This window comes from Xyrauchen texanus, chromosome 6 (genome assembly GCF_025860055.1).
Source record: "Xyrauchen texanus isolate HMW12.3.18 chromosome 6, RBS_HiC_50CHRs, whole genome shotgun sequence".
Lineage (NCBI taxonomy): Eukaryota > Metazoa > Chordata > Actinopteri > Cypriniformes > Catostomidae > Xyrauchen > Xyrauchen texanus.
This window is the reverse complement of record NC_068281.1, coordinates 9,232,860-9,252,357: the sequence shown is the minus strand read 5'-3', so window position 1 is coordinate 9,252,357 and position 19,498 is coordinate 9,232,860. Positions and strand designations below refer to the sequence as shown.

The window sequence follows — 19,498 nt, the reverse complement described above, 5'->3', positions numbered from 1 at the left end:
TATTCAAAAAGGAAAATTATGCCATTATTTATTTACTTTCTTATGTTGTTTCAAACCTGTATGTCTTTCTTTCTTCAGTGGAATACAAAAGGATATGTTAGGCATACTGTTAGATTCAGTCCCCATTCACTTTCATTGTGTGGAAAAAAAATGCAATGAAAGTGAATGGTGACTGATGCTACATCTTCTAACATCTTTGATGTTTAACATAAGAAAAAAAGGCATACAGGTTTTGGAACAACATAAGGGTGAGTAAATTATGTTTTCACTTTAAAGTTGCAAATAGTTACTAACAACGTGTAGGATAAAGAGGGGAAAAATACAACAAAACAATCAAATAAAGAACAGTGGCTTAACTGAATGGCGAAAACTCGGTCATTTGAAGCAGCGGAAAATACTAAATAACACAGACACTTCACCATGTGTCTCCATAGAAACCACGCCCCTCCCTTAATAAGACAACTTCCGCCCACTAAAGCGTTCTATTGGATGAATACCCCGTCAGTTTCAAAATTCAGTTTTTTCATTGGCTCCAACTATCCCCTCACGTTATTTCGATTCCACACGCGCCAAACATCGTACTAGGCCGCGACCAATCTCAGTCAAGCAAGAGAAGCTACACTTGTTTATGACCACAATGCACTAAATGACCTTATTTTAAAGTATTTATTTGTTTTTAATAGTAGAATTAAGTCGTCTTAAAAAAAAAAACTCAGGAAAAACAGTATATTTCTCCGTCTCCAAGGTTGCAGGCAGCAAACGGAAAGCTACGCGAGTGTGTTGTTGAAACGGTGTGCGGTGGGTGAGTCGCGCGCCTTATGTTCACATTATAAATCGCGATATATTATACTATTATTTGACATATATGCGCAAGAATAAGGTCTTTAATATTTACTGCTGTCCAACTTCATTTGTGAAGTGTATGCTGCGATGTGGTTGATGCACGGCCGAAGGAGCAGCCCCAGGGGCGACAGTGTTTGTGTTGCTGATGGTGACTGCAGTAACAGCAGGCTGATGAAGAATGATTCCTTCTGCTTGAACCAATCCTTCCCCTCCGCACGAAACTGCAGTCTTAACAGCCTAGACGCAACAGGTGGGACTGACTTTGAGTTTGCTCCTCTGTAACTTTGCACATGTTGACGATTAGATCGAAGTATTCTTGATTGTTACATTTTTATTAAGTGACAATGTCCAATACAAATATATGTCATGTGCAATACCAGGGAAACTATGAAAATCTCATTGCGATTCAATGGTTGTCAGAGTGGTTGCTGAAGTTTACTGCATTTAAAGGAATAGTGTCTCTTCTCTTCCTCCTGAAAATGCTCTTAATTTTGTAACCCTCATTCAATTCTAGATGTGTAGGATTTACTTTCTAATGCAGAACACATGTTTACATTTTTAGAAGAATATCTTGGCTCTTTTGGTCCAATCAATGCAAATGAATGGCAACTAGAACTTTGAAGTTCCAAAAAGCACACAAAGGCAGCATAAAAGTAACCCATAAGACTCCAGTGGTTAAATCCATGTCTTCAGAAGCGATATGTCAGGTGGGTGAGAAACAGATAAAAATTGTATGTCTTTTTTTTTTTTTTTTTAACTCTAAATGTCCAGTGTCACCAGCCTTCCTTAGTAGAGGGAGGCTTTTGAAACACGCTTCAAAGAACGAAATGCTGTATTTATAAGAAAGAAATGTGATTTATTTAAAAACAAAAATTTGTGTGTGGAATTTCTCTGCTTTTCTCCCCAATTTGGAACCGCCAATGCTCAAAGTCCTCATGGTGGCATAGTGATTCACCTCAGTCCGGTGGTGGAGGAAAAATCTCAGTTGCCTCCGCATCTGAAACTGTCAATCCGCGCATCTTATCATGTGGCTTGTTGAGAACGTTACCTCGGAGACATACGTGTGGAGGCTTTTCGCTCTTCTCTGGAGCATCCACGCACAATTCCCCACGTGCACCATCGAGAATGAGAACCACATTATAGCAACCATGAGGAGGTTAACCCAACGTGACTACCCACCCTAGCAACCGGGCCAATTTGGTTGCTTAGGAAGCTCGATTGGAGTCACTCAGCACACCCTGGATTCAAACTTGTCTTGACTAGCTGAGCTACACAGGCCCCATAGAAATGTGATATTTAAAGACTTTATTTGTTTTAAAAAAAAAAAAAGCGAATCTGGAATTTTGACTGTTGTACATGATAACGAGCCTTCACTTAATTTTCTTTTTTTATTTAGTACACTCAATGACAACGTTACAAATGCTGCACTATGTAGTGGTTAACACACTCACCTTAATCTAAAATACTTGATATTTGAGTTCGAGTCCCACACTGATGTAGTGTAAACTATTACCTTAAAGTTTCATTTTCAAATGTTTATGGCACCATCTGTAAAAGCTGCATTTCAATCAATATTGTATGTTATTTAAAAATAATTTAAATAATAATTTAAAAAAATATATAAAAACTTATCTGTTTCTCAACCCCACCTGTCATATCACTTTTGAAGACATGGATTAACCACTGGAGTCATATGGATTACTTTTAAGATGCCTTTATGTGCTCTCTGGAGCTTCAAAGTTCTAGCAAACAATCAGTTGCATTAAATTGACCTATAGTGCTGATTTTTTTTAATTTATTTTTTTAACAGTCTTCGTTTGTGTTCAGTAGAAGAAAGTTAATGATGAGAGAATTGTAGTTTTCGGGTGAACTATTCCTTTAACTGCATCTGCTGATGTCTTCAGCCAGTGTGGACAAACAACTCTCTTGTTATTTTCCCAAAGGTGATTCTCATGGTGGTTCATCAGTGGCAATGAGGAATCTTCAGCTATCTGATTTGCATATCTCCCACTCTGCACCTCAACCTTCAGATCAGGGGTCTCCTGTGTTGGAGAACTCCCTGCTCAGACAATTTATTAGTACCACTCCTGAGAATAGAGGCACAACCCTCACGATCAACCCCAATAAAGCAATCCTGTCCATCAACCATTTAACATCACAGGTATCAGACAATTAGGCTTGCTGTAAATGGGTTTTCTAGACACTGATTAAAAGTACCTCAACACTGAATCATTTTGGTTATAGTGATTCTTAAGCCCAAAGTATAGGTTTTTATGTGTACGTTAGCATATAAGTCGAATGCTTTAGCCTTACAAAGTATACTCCTTTTGACCATGCGGACATATGCACGACAGTCAACACAGGCACGCTGTGACTCCTATGCAATACTGGAATATTTCTGGACCGTAAATTCCATAAAGATGCCTTTTTATAGGCTTTTTGACTATAGAGATACCTCCTGAGGTAGTCATGTCTACCTCAGATGTGCTTTTGACATACACATCCACTGCTGTTGCATCCACCTTCGTCTCCTGTTGTTCACCAGCATTTATGTTGTCTTCTTGCACCACTTTATGAAAGAAACAGGTCAATGGGATCGTTGCCTCCTCGTGGACACAGACTATGCATACAGAGTAAATGTAGTTAGACAAATTGGGCTGTAAATGTACAGTGCTCACGTACCCTGCTAATGATGAAATGTACATCACTCGTCTTGTACGCATAGGCTGGCGTACACGTAAAAAACACATTATACTTTGGGCTTTAGCTCCAACTGTATTTATGAAAGTGCTTCTGATATTTTGGTTGATAATAACAGTTGAGCATTTTTAGCAAATAAATGGTTGAATATTTTATTTTTCCGTTAGGTTTTGGATGCAAACAAACACGCTTGTAAACTATTTGAGTGTGAAAATAGTGATTTGATTGGCCAGAAGCTGACCTCTCTCTTGAGAGTCAATCATATGCTAGAGGAGGTCCTGAGGGAAGACATTCTGGATTCTGCTGGGAACCTTATTACTGTTTCTGCAAAAGTGGTATGAAACAAAGCGGTGTCTCTAAATTAAACAACAACTTACTTTGTAACAGCTGTCACTATATATCATTTTCACACTTATTTGTGCCATAAATACTTCATATATTCCACACAGTGTGTGTTGTTACTGACATTTATATCTCAAACGCTGATCTCTGTTTTCCTGCACTGGCTGTGATATTAATTAATTAAAGCCAAGCTCTGACCTGTTGTCTCTGACAGGTGACTGCTGTGAGTTTGTCAGGAGCAGAGTTTCCTGTGTCAGTGTGGCTTCAGACTCCCAAGCAGCAGCTGCAGATCTTTGCGATCCTGCTGGAGAGAGTGGAGAGAATCACGGCACATGTGACATTTGCTCGGAATGTAAAACACACTTCCTTACTGTTTACCTGACATTGACAGGATAGGTTAATTTTTTGGAATTTGGATCGTTGCATTTTAATTGCCTATACAACTGTTATTCTATTATATTGACATGAATATTGACATGACCTCAGAAATCTTATAAACCTGTTGTGAAGTGTATAAGAAAATTCTAGCTCCTCCTGCTGTTTCCTCAGGGTGGAATCCTCAGTTGTGACGCCACTTTTGCCTATCTCTATGGTTACCACACTGCTGAGGAGATGACAGGCATGTCAATCATGTCTCTGATGCCATCATTACAGATCCCTTTTAACTGCAGGACAACTCTGAAGGTCTGAATCACACTGAATCTGTGCTACCCACTTCACTAATTTAATGTTGACCGCATAAATGCAGCATTAATAATGTACACGTCACTTACTAAAACAAATACCCTTTTTGTTCAAAAATTGTAGTAAATTCACAATTCCCTTCTGGTTCTTCGTGAGCTATCCTGGTCATTTGTCTCATTTATAAAGACATTTTCGGATTCTTTCATTTGTGACATTTTCAGCAAAACCATAGGAAGCAATCATCAAATATAACTAAAAGGAAAATAATTGTCATGAGCACATGTAAATGATTGATTGATTAATGTGTGAGCATGCTGGTCCTAGATTCATACATGTTTGCTTGATTGCTTTTGCCAAATCAGCAATCAAGAATGTACCTTGATATGCAAGCCTGTTTATTTGTTTGTTTGTCTTTGTGTCTCAGGGATTACGTGTACAGAGGTTGTGTTTGCAGGCCAAGTCTGGTTTAGCTATTCCTGCATGTGTCCGTCTGCAGGCAGCCGTGTCCTGTGTTAGATCAGCACTGCTGATGAATGGACCAGTAAATCCAGAATCATCTGATCGCCGAACACCATCAGGTGAGCTTACGCTCGTTTTCATTTACTGCAGCACATAAGTCAGTCTGTAAATTTAGATAGTTTTGTTGCATTTTTACATGAAAATAAATATGCTCAGGATGAATAATGTTAGTTTGTCTCCTGTGAGAGACATTGAGACAAAGGCATTATCTCTTTTACACACCATTACAGCACATCAGACTTCATTACCATGGCTCGCATTTTATTTCCATGGTCCAGATTTCATAACTGTGAATCAGATTTAATCAGATTAGTCTCCTCTGCCTGTGTGTGTTTTTTGGTTTAGTTTTTTCATAACCTATTGTGGTTTTTCAGGATTTATTTTAGATTTGGTCTGACAAAGTCATCTAGTTGTTTCTTCTAAGTAGTTAACAAAAATATTCCATTTACTTTTTAAATTGCTTTTGATTTCAGTGTGATCAATACAATGCTTACCACTTTTGTCATCGTGCAGGTGGTAAATCAGGTGCAGGTGGTGTTCTGTCCCCCAGCTCAGGTGTGCTGTACTCTGGATCAGTGTCTGTGTTTGCTCCTAGTAGCTGTCTCCTGACACTTCAGCCCAACGGCACCATCCACAGTCTCAGTAACATCTTCAGCTTCCTGCTCCTCGGGTACAGCAGCAGTCAGCTGCTTGGCAGGGTATGGAGAACTCTTCCTAACTCCTTTAATAATAATTAATTCTTTTTAAAACTGTTTCCCAAGGGATGTGAGTTTAGTTGGTCTAAATTGATTTATCCAACCATAGTGATATGTTTTCAGCTTAGTTATAGGAACTGTTCACCCAATATTGAAGATTTGCATAATTTACTCACCCTTATGTCATCCCAGGTGTGTTTGACTTTTCTTATGCTGAACACAAATATTTTTAGAAGAATATCTAAGCTCTGTAGGTCCATACAATGCACATGAATTGTGGCCAGAACTTTACGACTCCAGTAGTTAAACCCAAGTCTTCTGAAGCAAAATGATAGTTGTGGGTGAGTAACAGATAAATATATAAAAACTCCTTTTTGACTATAAATTCTCCTCCCTGCTCAGTAGGTGGCGATATGCACGAAGAATGTGAATCACCAAAAGCTAAAGGAGATATATTGTAAAAAAGAACTTAAATATGATCTGTTGCTCACCCACACCTATCATATCTATTCTGAAGACATTGATTTAACCACTGGAGTCATATTAAATATTTTTATGCTGTCCTTTTTGGAGCTTCAAAGATCTGGCCACCATTCACTTGCATTGAAAGGACCAACGGTGATGATATATTCTTTTAAAAACGTTTTTGTTCTGCAGAAAAAAAAAAGGCATACACCTGTGATGGCCTGAGAGTAAGTCAATTATTAGTAAATCAATTAAGATAGAGAATTTTTATTTTTGTGTGAACTATCCCTTTAACTCTTTCCCCGCCATACACAGAATTTTCCGGGTTTTATGAAAAACCGCTTCCCCGCCAAACACGGAATTTTCCGGGTATCCGTGTTTTAGGTGGTATACGGTAAGGAAGACCCGCACGCATGTTTTGAAAGAGTACGCAACTCTTTGATCAAAGAAACGGACTGCGATCGTCTCAAACGTGAAGTGGAACACCATACTAATACTAAAGCACTTGTTTGATAAAAATGCCTTTTTCTCAGCTTTTTGTCCGAAATGTTGTTTTTGACAAAACCTACCTCTGTTCAAGTGGCAATAAAAAAAGAACAAATGAAGATAAAATAAAATCGTTTTTTTTGGCCTAAAAGCAGAGGCTCAGATCTTTATTTTGATATACGTATAGCATCTTCATATATTCATGGAAGAAAATATTCTGCGGGCCTTTAAAGTTTAGCGAAAATCGTCAAAAACCCTGGCGGTGGCTGGCAACTTTTTTTAAAAACGCTGGCGGGGAAAGAGTTAATAGTGGCTGGCATTTAAGAGCAGCCTTGTGTGTGTGTGTGTGTGTGTGTGTGTGTGTGTGTGTGTATATGTGTGTGTGTGTGCAAGGTTCTCTATAGCGGTAAGGACCACATTTTTTTAAACAATCTCACAAATGTAGCAAAAACTTTTCCGAAGTCCTCACTGTCTAAAAGGGTCCAAATGCTATTTTAAGAACAATCTAAAAGTATAGGATGTAGCAATTATACAGTGTAATATATTACTTTAAGAACAGTCGAGGTCAATGTGGGATCCTTATGTGTGTGCACGTGTGTGTGTAGAATGTCACCTACCTGATACCAGCATTTTATGAGCGAGTTTGTGCTATGGAGCGAAGCAACAACCCTGTATCTCATCCAAATGACACATCCAGCCCGTCCAGTTGCCACACAGGTATACTGTAAAGTCAACTTATAAGGTTACATTTACTAATGTAGTGTCTGAGATCATACTGAAATTCCCTTCTCTTTTAGACCCCCGTAGATTCTCTGTTAGTGCTAACTTTCCTCCTGTTGATGTTCTAACCCTTACTACTGACACAACAAAGGACAATCAGCAAGACACATGTAGTGAGTTATTTTACTGCTACTGTAATTTGAACACTGATGCCCTGTTTTCACCTGGTATTAAGATGTGTTTTCGGTGATCTGAACACAAGTGGTCAGCCAAGATGTATTGCTGTTTCCACCTGGTATTAGCATGCATCGCAAGTAAGCCTCCTGTGACCACTTGTGTTCGGATTTCAAGAGGAAAGGTCCCTCATTTAATTATACGTCAATCACTTGGTGTGTTGCTACATGATAATAAACCACAAAAAAAGTCAGAAAAGACAAATCGTGAAATAATGGTGCACTGTTTCTTCCCAATTGAAATTTTATCTAAGCAACATTTCAAATACTATTTTAGTAGTGTACCTGTATTAACCTGATCTTCAGATGTGTGTGTTTGTCATCTATGTCTCTGCATGCTGAGATCAGACACACTGAAGAAGATCGGTAAAGTTCTTATGTTTTCTATATGAATTTAATTTTTTCAAATTTTCCAATCGGACAGTTATTCCTTTTTAAAGCTAGACATAATCAGCAAAGTTTAAACTCTTGTTTTAGTGCAGCAGAAAATTGACAGGTTTGGGGTGGTGCTTCACTTCTGTCCGGGACGCACTCAGGACAGATTAGTGGTTACACCTTATTTTGACGACCTCCGTGGTTTCAGTGATCGTATTACAAAACACCCCGTTTCCACCTGTATTTAGCACTTACCATTTGTTAGCGGACCACCAAAAGATGCATCTTGCACCAGGTGGAAACGAGGTCCCATTTAATGAATACATGACAGTACAATCAAAATACTTTCTATGATTGTTTGGGTGTGTGTAGATCCAAATACAGTGCTTGCTGGTGACAGTGTGATGGTGCATCTGGCCATGCGGAGGAGAGCAGGTCTTGGGAAAGGAAAGAGGATCTTTACTGGGAACATTGCTAAACTGCAGAAGGAAGGCAGCGTGCCATCAACCATGACCTCACCTGTTGTCACCTCCACACCACTTAATGGGTTAGATACTAGAGCTGTCGGAAAATAATTGCACTGATTTGCACACAACGGGGGAAAACACAGAAGAAAATAATGATGAGGCAGCGGTTCGGGAGATGTTTGTGATGTTTTCATTTAAATATTTTTTTCTACCCCCGATGCCTTTCTCTATTCTTGCGCACTCAATTTCATTTGCTTTTTTCATTGCCGGTCACTCGTTTGTCAGGACAGTATGCACACCTGATGATAAGTTGTATCTTCTATTCGTAGAGCAAACAGATAGAACAGTACGTATGAGATGCTTGATATATTTCTGAAGCAACAACTGCACTATTTAAACCGCTTTACTATCACCTGTGCCGGTGAGAGGAGAAGCTGCTCACAGCTGTACTCTCATAGAAGCAGCTATATCTCTCATTCTGAACCAGCAACTTCCATTTCTGCTTAAAAATGAATAGCATTGAATAGATTAATTTTAAATAATGATTAAATACTATTAAATTAATTACAATTACAATGCTTAAACAAAAATAATAATATAATCAGTTGAAGTAATAGTATTCAGTGTGTTTTGATGGAGAACCAATATTTTTTTGGTGCTTTTATGAGATTTTTTTGTAAGGTTCTAAAGAAAGAAACTGAGATATTCTTTTAAACTATAGAACCATTTATTTAGTCTTGTTGATGTTCCATGTTTTGTTCACAGCTCATATTGAATGTAAAAGGCCAGTTTATGTAATGTGACTAATTCTGATTTTTAACACTGCTGTTAAATAAAAACCTAAATGGGAAAAAAACAGTGAGTAAAAAATGTATTTTGAAGAAACTGAAAAAATAATGATATTGAAGGACTAGATGGATCAAGAATTGTTTTAAAATGGAATCGTTACCCTTTGAATCGTAATCGAATTGTGAGGCCAGTGAAGATTCACACCTCTATTAGATACTCCACTTCAAGATTATCACTGTATTTAGAGACGTTAATAAATGAAGAAGGGCCATTGACTTTTACAAATGCTGTTTTATTATGTGGTTTTTGGATTTACAATTTTTAAATTATGGGCACAATTTAAGCATGAATCTTACAAAGCCTTTCAGAAAAAATTATAATAAAATGAAATTCTCTTTGATCTCAGGTTGGATGATACTACAGAACTTTGTGAGCAGGCTGTAGACGTGACTGCTCAGGTTTCCGAGTCTGACTCTGCCAACTCCACAACTGCTCTGCTTCGGACCTTTGCTTTGGTGGAGTCCCTGGAGGTCCATAAGACCTGCCTATTTCCCAAATTCTCTCCTCACTCTGGGCAGCCCCTCACTGGGCAAGACGCCTCCAAGTCCCCATTGAAACAGGAACCCCTGAAATCAGACTGTAAGAAGGCTCCAGTGAAGTCTGGTGTATCTGCACCACATGGTGAACCTCACTCATTGTCCTGCCAGTGTTCAGAGCAGGCTCAGTTTCAGGACTCCAGCTTTGAAGTGATTTCCCTGGGCAGTGGCTCATCCTCTGGGTTTTGTGAGAAGCTTGTAGGAGGTTCAGGTCCAGAAAAGTTTGATGAATATCAGCAGGGACAGCAGCTTGCTGAATCCGGGAGCTGCTTCCTGGACTTGAACTCTAATGGAGATGTTATTGTTCATGCAATGTCAAAGATGGACCTCAATGAGAGCATTGAAATTCCGAACGCCCCTGCTGACCTCGACGGATCGCTGACCTCATGCGATACTGCTGAACTCCTACGAACCCCTTCGCCCTTCATTGTGGAGTCAGACCCTGAATCAGAAGCTCAAATCCACCCAGAGGAAGAGGAAACCCAAAAAACTACCCCATCACTAAAAGAACAAGAATGGCAAACAAGCTCTCATCAGAAGGCTGTAGAGCCCCTGCAAAACAATCATCTAACCAAAGTCCTGGAACAGTGGAACTCGTTTTCAGAACACACTGTGGGGCGGGTTCTAGATCTCCGGAAGGGAAGTGGTGTAATGCTGTTACCTGGTGATGCTCCCACAACCTCCACCCCTAAGAAGGTCCAGGCAAATTCTCCCATTCCAGAGGGCAGGTTTTATGTCACGTGCTACCACAGAGATGGAACCCCAGTTGGTATGGGTCATCTGTGTCTCTCTGGCTCTCCTGTTTCAATTATATGTTACCGTTTTAAAGAGTAAATGCAATAGACTGTGTATTTTTTATTTATACAGTTGTGTTTAAGTTTACATTCCAGCAAACATGTTTCTGGAGAGTCTTTCTCTCTCACCTCCTTCCGTCTCTTATTGTAGAGGTGCAGTGTGATGTGCGCGAAGTGTCCTTGTGCAGCGGCAGTTCTCTGGTCTGTGTATGGCTGAGTGGGAGTCATCTCTTGATCCACCATCAGGAGATCTTACAGAGCGTAATGTCTCCCACACTTGGGACAGGAGCTCCAGAACAAGATGCCTTGGCCTGTAGCCTTGCTGAGGTGATCTCTCTGAATACTTTAAACTCTCCTAAGCACCTGTTTATTGACGTAAAATGGTGACCGGTTTCCATCCAGAATTACACCATGTCCAAGCCAAATGTGATGCTATAAAGTGACAAGCAATGGATCCCTCCATGTTAGTCTGACATTCCCAATCATGTATATGACCATCCTAATCAGCAATATGATATTTTGTCAGTTGCTTGGTTTATATTTGTCACATTGTGCTGGGTAGCTCAGCCCACAATAAATTCTTATTGTTCTAAAAATCCTGCTCCAAATAGCTGTTTATTAAATATCAAAATATGTTATCTCAATTATGTGTTTTTCATTTTTTTTTTGCTCAGGCAATCCGTTCAGACGCCTTGCATTCCTCTTTAGACCTGGAGCAGTCTGGAGCATGTGAGGGTCATTTTGAAGAAGACTACCGCCCACTGCGTTCAGTTGGAAAAGGAGCCTTTGGCTTTGTCTGGCTTGCTTCAAGACGACAAGATGGAGAGGAAGTCAGTTACACTCTCTGTATTTACTTCTGTATATCACTCACGTTCCTCCAATTGCAAGATCATTACCACATAACTGATTTTAAACATTTGACTCTTGATCGGGTCCTAAATAAAGGACATGTACACTCTGCCTTGGTTTACAGACGTTGCAGAGTCTTTAATAAAATATTTACAGCCTGATCTCATGAAAGTTGCATGAACATGACATGTTTTGCAATTCAAATTTAACATGTGGTATAAGATGTCTGGCTGTGGTTTTCCAGTGAAATGTCCAGCTGGGGGCGAGTAAAATAGTGTCGTATTCAGACTAGGTTTTAAGGTGAATTATAGATGGATGTTTTTAAAACATACCTCCCCAACCTAAAATTCTGCCTAATCCCAGGGGCGGACTCGCCATAGGGTGAACCCTGAAACAAGGACGAACGGGCGGTGATAAGTTGAAACGGGGCGCCGCATTATGCCGATCTGGCCGCGACTGGCCAAAGAGGGCCGCAAAACGGTGTTGCTATAAGTTGTAGGGGGCCACGATATGCTGAAGAGCCCCAAAGTCAAAGCACACAGTTGCTGTAGCGCCTCTAGTGTTCATTTCACCTGGAAACTGTGAGACATGTATAACAAGATTGCAAAAATGTAAATAGTCACGTTTTCACTGAGACCAGGTTGAATTCTTATGATATATGATTATATATAATACAATTAAAAATGATAAGTAATGTTTTTTGTAATTATAAAATTTGGTGTAGTGATTAAGGTTATTATATACTCAGATCTGTTGATTTAGAAAATGTTTCGTAAACTGGAATAAAATTCAAGTTTAAAGAATATTTAATGCATATGGATGTAAAGCAGATGTGATATGTGTTCTGGATACATGGCTTAAACCCAGACTCTGATTTCGTGCTGGGGGAATAGCTAGTTGGGAAGTTCTAAGTAAGTGCACAATGGGGAAGTGATAATTTTCCAATATTATCAGGGCTCCAGACTAACTTTTCCACTGGTTGCACTGGTGCTACCAACTTTCTCAGTTGGTCGCACCAGCATATGATTTGGTCGCACCTTTTTTTTTTTCTGCTACATGCCATGGGATTAATCAATGCATGCTAATGAACAGTGGTCTTAATCTGCATACCCTAGTTTTGCACTGATGTAAAAAGACTGACAGTGACACAAGACCTCATGTTAGCAAAATGTTTTAATCTTTTAACTATCAAATCAAAAAAACTATTATAAAAACATTTATGTTTTTAATGTTTGATATATAATTTTACTGTCTTCACAGCTGTTCAACCCTTTGTTGCCTTGGTTGTGAATAAATGTCAACCTTAGTAACACATTGCAATTGAATTCAGAGGGGCCAGCTCTTATAGTTGGGCCTCCTGGTCCTCTTTGCTTGGGAGAACCACAGCCTAACATCCTGACTGGCATCATAATCCATCAGCTCTGGCCCCTCAACACTAATTCAAGACTAGCAAAGGCTTTCTTGGTTGCAGCATAAATACCTGTAATTTATTATATAAAAACACATGTAATATTTGGTAATTATCACTGCCAAATTTCAGGATTTTCATAGATTTTGGACAGTAATTTTAAGCATTTTACATTTGAATTATATACAATCTATTTACATTTTAATTATATTCTATCTGTCTGTCTGTCTGTCTGTCTGTCTATTATCATCATCTTTCTATCTTTTGAAAATCATTAAACATTCAAATGTATGCATTCAATTTTAAAAGATTAGACTATTATAATACGCTGATACAGATTTTTCGTTATCAAAGTTTATAGTTGTAATAAAAAAGAAATCTCACACTCCTTACCTTCTGCATGGGCGTGTTGAACGTCAATATGACCAATTAGGATATTGGTAGGTCTTCCATTATCAATGACACGGGCATAGACAATCTCACATTCTTTGTTGATGGAGATGTCTGTATCTCCATCAATCATAAATTATAAATAGTGGGCGGAGGAAATTTTTTCAGCCGTCTTTTTTCGCAGATTGTCTGCTATCACTCCTATAAATTGGGCACAGGCCATGTCGTTGGCATAAGTGGGATTAACATTCAACCCGTTCTTTTTCATCAGTATAATTTCTGATTTGAATTTTGTGAACGGGAGTTCCTCTTTTGCTATGTTATAAGCAGTGTTAAATTTTATAATCATTTCCTTTCCTCTGTCGAGCGATTACTGTCATCTAACCGCTGAAAAGACGTAGGAAGGGGCTCGGTGTTTCGTGAGACACACCGGTCCCTACAGGTTTTATGTTTTTTGCTTTCATTGTGCAGTTTAATAGACTCAATCTTAAATTGCTTAGACCCTGTAACAAATTTAGAATGACCTGCAATGGATGGGCCACACTGTTTACAGTACAAACAATGCATGGCATTAGCCTCGTATCGCAACCACGGCTACTGTTTAAGCCATTGCTGCAGGAAGTTGTGCCTTTTCTTTTTCCTTTGCTCACTCGGTTCCTCCCTGTCCGCACCTGTGCTCTCGTCATCAGTTGTGTCTGTGTGCTGGCTCATTGGCTGGTCCTTTCCACCAGCATCCTTGACTTCCACACTTTGTTTTTAAAGTATTCAGCAATTGACCTTTTCATTTTAATTCGTGAATTCGGAATTGGCGCGTTTCACCATCAGTGTGCAATGCGCGTGACGTGTACGTTGTTTATAAATAAACTGCACGTTTCTTGCGGAAGAACACTGTAGCCGGAGCTACTTCTCTCCGTTAATGTCTATGGCGAGTCACGCAGGCACTGGGCAACATCGCAGCCAAGCCGAGCCCGGGATAAAATAGTCAGAATATAAACACTTATTATAGGCGTACCGTAGTGATTCAGGATAAGTCAAAAACACGATTTGGAAAACGGATTCATGATGTACTCGTTCATTTTGAACATAAGTTACGGACTGCAGCAGCTGCTGTTGATACAACGGCGTTCTGTTGCACGAGCGTCCACTCGCACAAATGCGACCACATAAAATTTGAACTCGCACATTCTTAAAAAATGGTCGCAGTCTGGAACCCTGATTATGTACATGGTGATGTACATTATGAGTGGTGGTGGGATACGGAGTAATGGTCAGGGGAGTACAGGGAAATGGATGTATGATAAAGCTAATGGGGCAGAATTTGTGAAAATGTGTAATGAAGGGTTGTGTCAGATTGAGGTAAATCAAAGTGGTAGTACTGAGAAAATGAAATAAAAGTAGACTTAAAGTAAAAGTATTTGAAAACTAACAAAAAAATTTTAAACATACTCTTTTCATAATAACTGAGCAAGCTTCACATGACAACAGAGCCATCTTACCTGTGTGGGATTAGATAACCTTCCTGCAATTGCTAAATGCAATGTTATGTATTAATAATAATGAATACATAATATTTCAATAATAATAATCATATATATCTATGAGATCAAAATAAACTGCAACAAAACAATTTCTGAAACTAACTAGAACTATTATTTTAGAAATTATTATTTCTCACTTTACATTACAGGTGATTGTAAAGTTCATCAGGAAAAGTGCAGTGGTCAGTGAATGTTGGGTGGATGATCCTGATCTGGGTCGAGTCAGTCAGGAAGTGGCCATTCTGGCACGTCTGCAGCACCCCAACATTGTGAAGGTACATGCAGAGGTCACCAACTCACTGCTGATGGTTAATGTGTTTCTTGACCAGTGATTGATCTGGTCAGTGGAGTCTTATTGTGGCTGGTGTAAGTATTGTCAGACCTGTGTTGTGTTGCTGCAGGTGCTGGAGGTGTTTGAAAACGAAGGGTTCTTCCAAATGGTAATGGAGAAACATGGAGATGGCCTTGACCTATTCGAGTTTATTGACATGCAGCCGAGACTGGACGAGGCTCTGGCAAGCTACATCTTCAGACAGGTGTGGAAGAGGAAGAATACATTCTTGGAAAAAAGTTTGATTTTATCATTTTATTTCTGGCTGGTGTTTTTTTACATGTGTTTGTACACAGTTGGTAGCTGCAGTGAGCTACTTGCGTAGTACGAAAGTACTCCACAGGGACATAAAGGATGAAAATATCATCATAAATTCTCACTTTCATATCCGGCTGATTGATTTTGGCTCGGCCACCCTGCTGGAACCCGGAAAACTCTTTTACACCTTCTGCGGCACTCTGGAGTACTGCTCGCCTGAGGTGCTTCAGGGAAACCCGTAAGTTAGTCTCATATAATGAATGTTGCTTTAACACATTTTTTTGCAAACTGACTTTTACGTGCCCTGTTCAACAAAAGTGTTTTGTCTCAGTTTCCTGTGGAAATTAAACTAGAGGCACTATAATAACTGCAGCTTATTCACTTTCACACAAATCATGACTACAATGGCTGTTTTTGACTTTATAAACACTTAGATAAGCACTTACTCCTGCACTGCTATGTTATAGAAACACTTTAACTCTTAACACATCATTTGAAAAATGATACATTTTAACACTTTAATTACAGACCCACCTAGATTTACACACTTAATCCAATGTAATGAGCTTCTGTGGTATCTCACCTGATGGAGTGTTGGACTTTGAACTCAGAGCTGCAAACCCACAAGTTGACACATGAGATGAAATATTCATAAAGCAACTCAAAATGACATTGGCGCTTCGGAAAATTCTTTTGAACACTATCGTTTAGATGTAGGATATCTGTTTATTTTACCTCTCATTTGCTTTTTCAGAACACTTGGTTTAGGTTACAAGTGTAGGTTAGGGAGGTATGTATTACTCATTAAAGCCTCCATCTGATTAAAACCTTGTCTGATTAAGACACTGATTTCACTCACTTTTGGCGTCCCCTGCTAGACATTTCACTAGGAAACTGTAGCGTAACGTGTAATAAGGCACGTAATTTCATTCGATCAGGCTGGTGCTGAAACATCATATATATACTGTATATCGTTTTCAAAATGTATCTAATTTGGTGTGTAGGTATGAGGGTCCAGAACTGGAGATGTGGTCTCTTGGAGTACTTTTATACACCTTACTGTTCAGTGAAAATCCATTTGGCAGTGTGGAGGAAACACTGCAGGCCCAACTTAACCCTCCCTGCCAGATATCCACAGGTGTGGAGCTCGGCTTCATCTCAGCCTTGTTATTGGAGACACATGACTAATTTTGCAGATCCTGACTTCATAACTTGATAACAACCCATTGCTTTATGTTTTTAGAGTTGAATGGACTCTTGGCTGGTCTTTTGCACCCATCAGTTGATCAGAGAATGACTCTAGAGGAGCTCTTAGAGTTGTCATGGATACGGCAGCCCATAAACCTAGCAGAGTACTCCTGGGAAGAGGTCTTCCCCTCCAGCAACGGTAAGAAACCTCATTCCCAGGGTAACATGGAATTTGCGCCCACAGAATTGCAATGCCTGACAAAGGTCTACACATCCCATGCCCCTTGAGTGTTTTTGAGCTTTCTTCACATTTTCCCCATAATCATTGCTGAAAATGTGAAAGTATGCAGATTCTGTCTGGGCCTGCTAATTTCTTATACATTATCCCTACCATAAGAAATGAAATGGGAGCATATTATTTTGACAATCTTTTTCAGAATCCACAGAGCATGTATTGTCGAGCACATGTGTGCACAAGGCAGACATCCTCTACCTCGACAACAACTGGAGCACCTCTGAGGACACCCCTCTGGAGGATGAGGATGAAGAAGAGGATGACGAGCAAAAATCAACAATGGCAGCGCTCCAATCTGAACTGCTGAAATATCTCACAGATGAGTGAAGAGCTGTTCTATAAGAAGCATTTTACTGCATTCTGCTCCATTGATTTTGGCATTACATCTAATGTCACCATGAACACTAATGCACAATCTCTCCAGAGCCATCCGTCCACACCTGCTGCTATTCATCATGATACAAATCCATCTAAAGAGCAAGAGCAAAGTGTGACTGTGTATGGAAAGGAAGCCATATGTGTTGCTAAGAAACAGCTATATCTGTCTTTGATGAAAGAATAGGAGTGTTGTAATAATTTATTAAAAATTATGCATTTCACCAGTCATTAGCGGTTTAAAACATACTCCGATTTGTAGAAACCTTGAAAGAATATCTGTTTTTGGCTCTTGGGATTGTAGGAAATACCGCAGCCATTGTTCTGTTTAAAACATGGAGCACATGCACTAGATTTGGTTGGGGGTCAGGCCTTTAGAGCTTCAAAAGAATCCGTTGTGTAAGCAACTTATATTAGGTTGATTTTAAACCTTTTTAAATGTAAATTTTAATTATTTTTAAAGCTTCTATATTTATCCAATTAATAAATTGATATTCGCAATGTAATTATTTTCTTTTGCTGTCATCAACTTTGTTTTATTTCAAACTGTGCACAGGCTTTGTAAAGCCATTGTATGAATCGTAGTATGTCATTGAAATGATCTTCAATAAAAATAATTGCAATCTATTTGTGGTAACAGGCTTCCCCATAAATATTGAGGGTGGAGGAGGTAAAAGTAATAAGTGACAGAAAAATACGAAACAATCAGGAAGGCTTTGTAAGTAGCATAGGGGATAGTGAAGGAGAAGGGTGAGATGACTAGTAGTAGATGTGAATTTAGGATGGTGTCAAAGAGTAGGAAATGGTTTGAATGGAGTAACCCCAATAGCATTGACAAATTACCTGAAAAAGTTAGTTGGAGAGCTTAAATATGGGAACGTATTTCAGGATGGAACGTTGATTGTATCATGTAGTAACTCCCGGTCAAGATGGAATTAGTTCCTCAATTGTACCTCAGAATTGGGAAGAAGCTCTGAATTGGCCAATTCAAGGAAACCAGGGAAAGAGTCTAGTAACCCATTGAATTATAGTCCAATAGCCTCGCGTCTCACTTATGCAAAGACATGGAAAGGATGATAACAGATAGGCTGGTGTATCCTATGGAAAAGGAATGTTTTTTTTTCCTCCATGTCAAAGTGGGCTCAGGTATGGATGAGGAACGATGGGTCCAGTAATGTGTCAAGAGGATGATATCAGGAAGGCAATTCTTAGTAAAGCGACTGTGCAGCAGTATTTTATGATGTTGAAAAAGGCATACAATATGTTATGGAAAGATGATTGTTGGTGAAACTAGGTAAAATGGCTATAGATGGAAGAATATATCATTGGATTAAAGAATTTCTTTTCGGTAGATTGACCAAGGCGAAGGTTTAAGAATCCATATCTTCTCCGGGTTTGGTTGAAAATGGAACTCCCCAAGGAAGTGTAGTCCTCTGTTATTTATTATCATGATTAATTATGTATTTTCATCAGTTGACAGAATTATATTGTTTGCAGATGATGGGGCTCTTTGGTTTAGAGCCAAGAATTTAGAATAGTGTACAGAAAATGCAGATGGCATTAAATTAAGTAGGAAATTGGTCATTTAAATGGAGATTTAAGTTCTCAGTAGAAAAGACAGACAGTTTTTTTTTTTTACAGACATAAAGTGGATAAGAATTTAAAATGATAAAGTATTACAGTGAGTATCTATTGTTAGATTCTTAGTTTTGTGATTTGATAGAAGGCTAATTTGGAAAGGGCACATTTTTATATATATATATATATATATATATATTGTAGAGAAGTGCAAGCGAATTATAAATGCAATGAGTGTCAGGAAGAGAGTGGGTCGGATAGGATGGCATAAAAAAAAACTATATGTAACGATGGTCAGTTTTGTATTACATATGGATCAGCAACACGTAATCATTTGGCTATAGAAGCTTAACAGTCAGACAGTAGGCAAGATATAATTCTGGACATTTTGCAGTGTTTTAATAGATTATATCAAGCAAATATAGAAGTAAAATTAGTATGGGTCCCGACTCATGTGGGTATAGAGGGAAACGAGGAAGCAGATCAGTTGGCCAAGCAGGCTGCAGAGAAGAATGAAGTTGATCTTCAAATAGCACATTTTAGATCAGAGATTAAATTTGTAATTAAAAAGGACTATATA

At 38.9% G+C, this 19,498-nt stretch overlaps 1 protein-coding gene across 1 annotated transcript; it reads left to right on the top strand.

Annotated features, from left to right (window-relative positions):
* Window positions 1-692: 692 nt before the first annotated feature.
* pask (PAS domain containing serine/threonine kinase) lies at window positions 693-17,886 on the top strand. Its single transcript, XM_052129100.1, has 20 exons — window positions 693-802; window positions 920-1,093; window positions 2,787-3,004; window positions 3,711-3,878; window positions 4,100-4,237; window positions 4,435-4,569; window positions 4,994-5,147; window positions 5,602-5,786; window positions 7,340-7,451; window positions 7,532-7,627; window positions 8,435-8,609; window positions 9,725-10,683; window positions 10,860-11,035; window positions 11,383-11,538; window positions 15,043-15,168; window positions 15,295-15,429; window positions 15,521-15,720; window positions 16,487-16,620; window positions 16,726-16,869; window positions 17,108-17,886. Exons 2-20 carry the CDS (start codon window positions 931-933, stop codon window positions 17,290-17,292), a joined length of 3,759 nt encoding a protein of 1,252 aa, XP_051985060.1. The 5' UTR covers window positions 693-802; window positions 920-930; the 3' UTR covers window positions 17,293-17,886.
* The last annotated feature ends 1,612 nt before the right edge of the window (window positions 17,887-19,498 follow it).